Source organism: Austrofundulus limnaeus, unplaced genomic scaffold (genome assembly GCF_001266775.1).
Source record: "Austrofundulus limnaeus strain Quisiro unplaced genomic scaffold, Austrofundulus_limnaeus-1.0 Scaffold383, whole genome shotgun sequence".
Classification (NCBI taxonomy): Eukaryota; Metazoa; Chordata; class Actinopteri; order Cyprinodontiformes; family Rivulidae; genus Austrofundulus; species Austrofundulus limnaeus.
In genome coordinates this window covers 404,102-411,852 of record NW_013952785.1, presented here as the reverse complement: position 1 = coordinate 411,852, position 7,751 = coordinate 404,102, and the positions used below count along the sequence as shown (strand labels likewise).

At 41.9% G+C, this 7,751-nt stretch overlaps 1 protein-coding gene across 2 annotated transcripts in view; it reads right to left on the bottom strand.

The window, feature by feature from the left end:
* Positions 1–7,751, bottom strand: part of sim1a (SIM bHLH transcription factor 1a) — a 39,564-nt gene that overhangs the window by 16,898 nt on the left and 14,915 nt on the right. For both annotated transcript variants that reach the window (XM_014023634.1, XM_014023635.1), the window contains one exon: positions 3,290–3,489. In XM_014023634.1, coding sequence (XP_013879088.1) covers positions 3,290–3,489 — 200 coding nt within the window. The remainder of the gene's footprint in view (positions 1–3,289; positions 3,490–7,751) is intronic.

Below are 7,751 nucleotides of genomic sequence, written 5' to 3'. Positions count from 1 at the left end.
CACACACACACACACACACACACACACACACACACACACACACACACACACACACACACACACATACACACATTTTTTTTATGTGTTATTCACATTAAGGGATGGCTGTTTTTCCCTCACACACAGAAAAAGAGAAAACACAGGTGGGATCCCAGCAGCATGTCCACACACGAAGACTTTCCAGACACAAACTCTCAAATTTTTCAGTTGATTGATCTTTTTTCTTAAAGGGGACCTGTTATACAAAATTCACTTTTTTACATGTGCTTTAATTTGAGTCTGTACTGCTCCCAGAAACAGTCCAAGCAACCAAAAAAAAAAAAAAACATTTGTTTTTTCTTTTGACAATATATAAATGCTTCTCTTTAGTTATCAGCAAACAAACGTTTTCCAAAACCTGGGGATGGTGACGTCACAATCTCGGTGACTTAGCATTGCTAAGGCGAGCCCAGCCTCTCATCTGGTAACCCAAACGGAGACTCCGCCCCTTTTCTTCAAAGGACGGCTTCATTAGTTCTGCTATTTTTACAACAGTCATGGAGAACAGAGATTTGTAGTTTAATTTAATTTAATTTTTTTTTTTTGATGGCAATGTTCTATCAATATTGACAAAGAAAGTTGTCGTTTGTGTAAATAATTTCACCATGGACTACTTTGGAAAATACTACCAGCAGTTTTTACCCAAGGACTTTCAGCTGAAAGGAAACCTGTCCCTATTGTTCCTCACAAATCTGCAGATGATGGCTGTAAGTGATGTGTTGTTTGGTGCTGCTGCTGCTTCAGTTTGAACACGATTTGTCATCCAGCACAAACTAATGTTGACCGCACTGCCGGGATCGACTACCAAGGAGGCGCACTTCCCCTTTCCCCCTCTGCCTGGGGAAACAGCAATGACGGTCTGTGCTCCTCGCTTTGCCCTTGTGCTGTCTGTGCTGCGGAGCACGGACTGCCTTTCCCCTCCCACCAGTCTGTCTCTCCCGGCACCAGTCTGCCTCTCCAGGCACCAGTCTGCCTCCTCGGGCACCAGTCTGTCACTCTCTCCTGGGGGTGACCTTGACCAGCTCTCGCTTCGTCTTCACCAGCTCCAGAAATCGGCGGAGGATGCGTGTTTGCCTCCCCAGCACCAAAGCGCCTGACTTCAGTTAGACGCTCCAGTCTGAAGTTCTAACATGAACGCCACGTTGGGAGGGCGGAGTTAATGTAAACAAAAGGTTGGGAGGGGGTTGCCAATAACAACTTATGCATAACAGTACATTCTGGAAAGCTAAAGAACAGGCAGAACAGAAAAGGTAAAATTTCATTATCTGAGATTTATTTTGTGAATTAAATCAAATGAACATGTTTTGTATAGCCCACAGATGTATCCTAACTACACAGTAGTGGTGCTGTTTTATCTGTATATAAAACCCTGACCTAATATAAAATTAAGTATTGAAAAGATTTAAACTAATAATAGAAAAAAGCTATTTAAACCATCCTGGTCCTGTATGAAAAAGTAACTTCCCCCAAACCTGAAAACTTGGTGGCAACAACTGCAATCAAGCATTTGCACATTCTCCTTCAAAGTTCTGGTAGAGCAGAATTCATGCTTTCATCAATTATGGCAAATTGTCCTGGTTCTAAAGCAGCAAAACAGTCCCATATCATCACACAGCCATTCCATGTTTGACTGTGTGCATGATTGGGTTAGTGTTGTGCTAGATGTAACGGGATGTAACCTTACAAAAAGTTCAAATTTATCTCATCAGTCCACAAAATCTCTATCTTCTACTGCTTAATCATAGTTGGGTTTCAGAGGCATCAGGTCCAGGAGACATCCCAGACATCCCTTTCCCCAGCAACAATTTCCAGCTCATTTTGAAGACCCCAAAGTGTACATAGACCAGTGGTGGCACAATCCCTCCAGTGAGTTCTGAGTCTTCCCTGAAGCCTCCTACCAGTGAGACATACTCAGAACATCTGCGTCCAGGAGGCATCTTAATCAGATGAACCAACTCAACTGACTCCTGTCGATGTGAAGGAGCAGATGCTCTACCTCAAGCTCTCCCTGGATGAATCTAACCTGCACAGAAAACAAGCTTGACTTTGTAACAAGAATGTGGACAGAGTTCCTACAAGGACTCAATATCCCTATATTTTGAGATATTATATAGACTGGAAAGGCTAACTTCCATGACCCCCTTAGCAACTTTGCAAGGGTAAAGATCTGGTCCACTGTTCCAGGACCAGGACAGAAGCCACACTGCTCCTCCTGAATCTGAGGTTCAACAATCAGCCCAAGCATCCCTTCCAACACCCTGGAGTGAATTTTCCTAGGAAAGGTAAGAAGTGTGATCCCACAATAGTTAGAACATACATTATACAGTTCCACTTTTACAGGAGCTTTTTGACTACCTCAGTGACCTCTGCCATGATAATAGACTTGTCTTCCTTTGGGTCCTCACACTCTGCCTCCTAAAAGGTGAACATGATGAGTGGATTAAGGTGAAAGTGCTCTTTCCACTGTTTGATGATATCCTCAGTTTGGGTCAGCAGTTAGTCACCCAAAACAAACAGCCTGCAACAGAGGCTGCTTTCCTTTTCTGAGTCCCCAAATGGTTTGCTAGAAACTCTTAGAGGCCATGTCCTTCTCCATGGTCTCCCCTGATTCCTCCCATCTCTGAGTTTTTGTAACTGTAACCATCAAATCTGCAGTTCTTCTGCCCACCCTGCACCTGTCAGCTTCTTTAGGAGTCCTCTGAGACAGCCAAGTCCTGAAGGTCTCCTTCAGCTTGATGCCCTCCATCATGGGGTCCTTTGATTTTACAAATCTGGCAGTAATCAGGCCTGTCTGTGTCTAAAGAAAAGGACCCTAGCTGGGCAAAAAAATAAACCAACCACGAAACTCTGAGCTACCACTGCCCACTGACAAGGCACCTACAGTAGCAAATGCAGGATTTAGAGTTCAGAGTGGGGCAAATAAGAGTGGAGGCAGATGCTTCACCTCTCCCACATAAATTTTGATACAACCGTCAGGGGATTTGAACTAAAGGTCATCTGATTACAGGCTCGCCTTCTCTAACCTTTGTGCCACCACTCGTCACCTGCACAACTTCTGTAAACAATTTAAATAACACCCCTACCAGTTTGAGCAACTTTAAGAAATGTAATTGTTTGTATTTTAATGCAATGGGTAACAAAGTGTGGAAACACTAAGGCTTTCTTTTCATACAGTTTCATACTCTAAATACTGTGTAGAAATGTAAACATGTGCTCTTTTTTTTAGGCAGATTCAGAAAACAGAACATACCGGGAGTCGAGGAAGATAAGCTTCATGTCCAGACTGGCTCTGAACATGAACATGTTGCTGTGCAGTTTGATCTCAGTGACGGCGCTAGGTGGCAATGAGTGACCGACAGCCACCAGTCCGATGTTCTGATAGCAGCCGTCAAATGGAGACATGTCTAAGCTGTACTGACGAATCTTCAGGTAGCCACTGCAGTGGATCACCTGGGTCAAGAGTTGACAAACATATTAAAGAAATGAGTTCCAGTAGCCCTTTATTTCATGAGTACAATCATAGCAATTTCATTCAGCTGTTCTATTAAAAATAATCATGATGTGACTCATGAGAATCATATATACATGCATTAAATACATGCAGCTGTGATGACTTTCCACATATAGTTTAGTGAAAAAAATCATTTTGCCGCAGGTTTCATAAGTTGTGACCACAGCCAACAGACGTATGGATTCAACTGTGCTTCTGCTGATGTGTCAAAAAATCATTAATCCCACTTGGAATTCCTTTTACGTTGTTGCTTTAAAACATGAAATTAAATAGCATTTTTAATTTGAATTACATCAATAATTCTCTAAAAATGCTCCAGTTTGATTAAATTAATTGACAAGGGAAAAAGTTTTAAATGATTTTAAAACTAGGGATGCAGTCAGCACTTTGCTTTGAAACCCCAACAATCACCTTCATAAACCACATAATTAGTTAAATAAAATCCACATATGAGAAATTACCTAAACATGTGAAATAATATACAGACAGAGCCTTGATTCTGTAGATAGGTGGCTCTGTCCATTGGTCCACTATAGGCAGCACAGAGCTGGGCTTCATGAAAGAGTGTCAGGAAAAGGATATTAATTAAAAATAAATAAGGCAGACAGCTTGAAAGGTGCTGCGGTTTAAAGAGACTAAACATCAAAGAAAACACCATGTCTAAGGCAAATCTACACCTCTCATCCTACTAGAACACCATCTCTACAGCGAAGCATGTTGGTAGCAGCATGCTGTGATCCATCAACAGCGACTGTGATACCTGGCAAAGTTAAAAGAAACATGGTTGGAGCAAACCAAAGCAAGAGTTGTCTGCATTCTCAGCACAAAGTCAAGCTCGGTCACTGGGCTTGAAAAACTTGGGGTCCATGCTTGGTGTGTGTTCACAGTATGGGAAACAGTGACGTTTAATAGCAAATGGAACAGCTGCTTGATCTGAATCACAGTTTTGCAAAGACCCAAGGCCTGCCCCTACTCTAATTCTGACTGGTAAGTAGGCCTATCTGGTGTGGTTAAGAGTGAAAGCTGTGCCTCTTAGATCCAGAGAAATATCTGTTAAATCTCTGGGCAAACCAACTTTTCTTTTTTTTTGCATAGATACAGCAGAGATCCGGCCCAGCACCATGAGGGCATTGTTACATGGAAATGAGGAAAAACTGAAGCTAAAATCTTGCCTCTGAGTCTGAGGCAAAGGTGGAAAAAGAAGTAGCGTTCTCTCCAGGTCAGGAATGAGTCTCTGCTATGTTCCAGTCTTCAGCTATGGTCATGGATTATGGATCACAACAGGAAAAACAAAATCCTGGATACAAGTGACTGACATCTGATTAGGATATGCCTGCTGAATAGCTATTTTCAGAGGTTTTCTGGGCATGTCCCACTGGGAGGAGACCCAAGGTTAAACCAGAACTCACTCTGTTTGCTGAGCTTAATTAGCTGTGACTATCCCACCACCAAAAACTCTGAAAAAGAGATGCAAATGCAGCAGAAAATATCCACTTGTTAAACTATCTGTACAAATATGGACAAAGAAATCCACTTGTAAAAAAATGAAAAAGAAAAATCTTTGTTAATCTCACTAGATGGCATGGAATAGGTTTGTATAAGTTTGTGGATGATACATCAGATGTGATGTACCATGCACATTTTGCAGAGTTGTTTCTATGCAACGAAGCATTAAAAAGAGCATTCACAAATGTCAACTGTTATTTAAACAAAAACTTACAAATGCTGAGTTTTCTGATAAACTGTCACCCAATGTGCTCCTTCACAGCAATTAAAATCATAGCAAAGTGACAATCACAGGGTATCTACACATTACTTTTTTCAAAATAGAGTAAAATTTCCACAATACCGTCAATTTTGTTTGTCTATGAACAAACATTTTTTGTACCTGTACAGTACAGACCCTAAACAAAAGCTGCATACCAGAAAATGACAAAACAAAACTAGGTAACTGTGTTCCTCAAAGGTTTATGGTCTTTTATCAGTTTCCTTCTACTTACTCATATTCAGATCACAGGGAAACCCAGATATCCCTCTCACCAGCGACACTTTCCAGCTCCTCCCGTGGGATCCCAAGGTGTTCCCAGGCCAGCAAGGGTACAAATCCCTCTAATATGTTCTCATGAGAAGTGCCCAGAAAACCTTCAGAGGGAGGCATCCTAATCAGAGGCTCAAATCACCTCAATTAACTCCAATCAATACAGCGGAGCAATGATTGTACTCAGACATTTTCCCCCAAATGATGGAACTCTGAGCCCCCCCATGAAGAACATAAATTTAGCTGCCTGTAACTTCGATCTCTTCTGTCATAACCAATGCCTAAAACCATAGGCGAGTGTTGAAATTTATATGTACTTGTAAACTGAAAGCTTTACATTTCAACTCAGCTCCTCATTTACCACAATATACCAAAGCAACACCCATCTTCCCCTCCATCCTACCATCACTCACGAATAAGACTCTCATTTACATTAAACTCCACCTGAGGTAAAAGCTCATCTCAACATTTCACCTTTTTCCAATTGAGAACCATGGCCTCAGACTTGGCTGACTCTCATCCCAGTCAGTTCCCATTCAGCTGTAAATTGGTCCAGTGAATGCTGAAGATCAAGGCTCAAAGATATCAACAGAAACATATCATCTGCAAAAAGCAGACAAGACCATGAGATTCCCAAACCAGAAATCCTCTTTTCCATGACCGTGCCTTGAGACCATTTAAATGAACACAACAAACAGGATCAGAGACAAGGAGCAGTCCTGGTAGAGTCCAGACCTCACAGAGAACAACCCTGTCTTTGTGCAGAGAATGTGAACACAGCTCTTGCTTTGGTTACATTGGAACTAGACAGGCTTTAACGGTGATCCCCGCACCGCATATTGTACTTCCACAGTGGTGTGCCTCAGGGAGAACAGTCAAAAGCCTTCTCCAAATCTACAAAGCACATGTAGACTGAAGAGACAAACTGAGCCCCTTAGCAATGATGCAAGTGTAAAGATTTGATACACTGTTTCATGGCAAGGATGAGTTGGCCTAAGTTAGTTTCGTACCAAGGGCACTTACAAACCAACCTATGCTCAAAAGTGGTGTTCATTATGGACAACCCATGCGTATCACAGAAGTCCAATAAAAGAACACCACCCAGAAACAAATCAGGAAGTCAGTTCCTCCCAGTCAGTCCTCCATAGATGACTCCACTATTGTCCTCATGGACTCTGAAGTCCTCCAGGGGAACAACAGTATCCCCAGATGGTACCCCTTCCAGGACACCATCCAGAGACTCCAAGTAGGCCAGGTAATCTGAACTGCATCAGCTCAAACAATAGTCCTGTCCAAACTTTCCCTTTTGCAGCTCAAAGCCACAGAGTAGCAACCCTCTCGTCCCACATGAAAAACTGTAACACTGAGGCACTTAACTGGAGGCTTGTATCTCCACACCAAACCAATCCCCCTCTTACTGTACAACTCCAGGGTAGAAATGAGTCCAGCTGCAGGAGTTGGTATCTGGGGCCAAAGCTGTGCCAGTGGCTATTGCACAACCTCCCACTCAAGCTCTGGCTCACTAGTCAGTGAAGTGACATTCCACATCCCTAGTGGTAGTTAAGGAGTCAGCAAACCAAAGGCTTCTCCCTCGCCTGCTGCCTGATCCACATGGCACCTGACCTCAAAACGTTTACTTGCAGATGGTGGGCCTATGGGGAGAGGGACTCCTGTCTTATTTAAGTTTGGCCCATCCCAGGCTTCTGCAGCGTTTTAAAACCTAGTTTTGTAAAACTATCTTCTTTTTTAAAATCAAATGGAAAAATTAAAATAAGATTATTTTAAGGAAAGACTAAGCAGTGCTGAATCTGAGCAACATGGTCTGCATGTATACATCATTTAAGCTTAACTTAGTTTATAAAGAGTTTTACAATTAAAAAAAATCTGTAACATAGGATCACTTTGTTTGGATCAGCTTCATCCCAGGGGCCTCATATACAAAGAGTGCATAAGATCAAAAATATGACATGTAAAAGTTTAGATGTATTAGGTATGAACTGATGATGGAAAATAAACATGCCCCATGTGACATTTATATAAATGCACTATTTCATATGTTTGGATTTGTTTGCTTATGCTTTTTCTTGGTTAAAGAATACATCATGTTTCAGTAGAAAATGTACACAAGTTTTTGCACATGAGGCCCATGGTCCAGGATAGAAA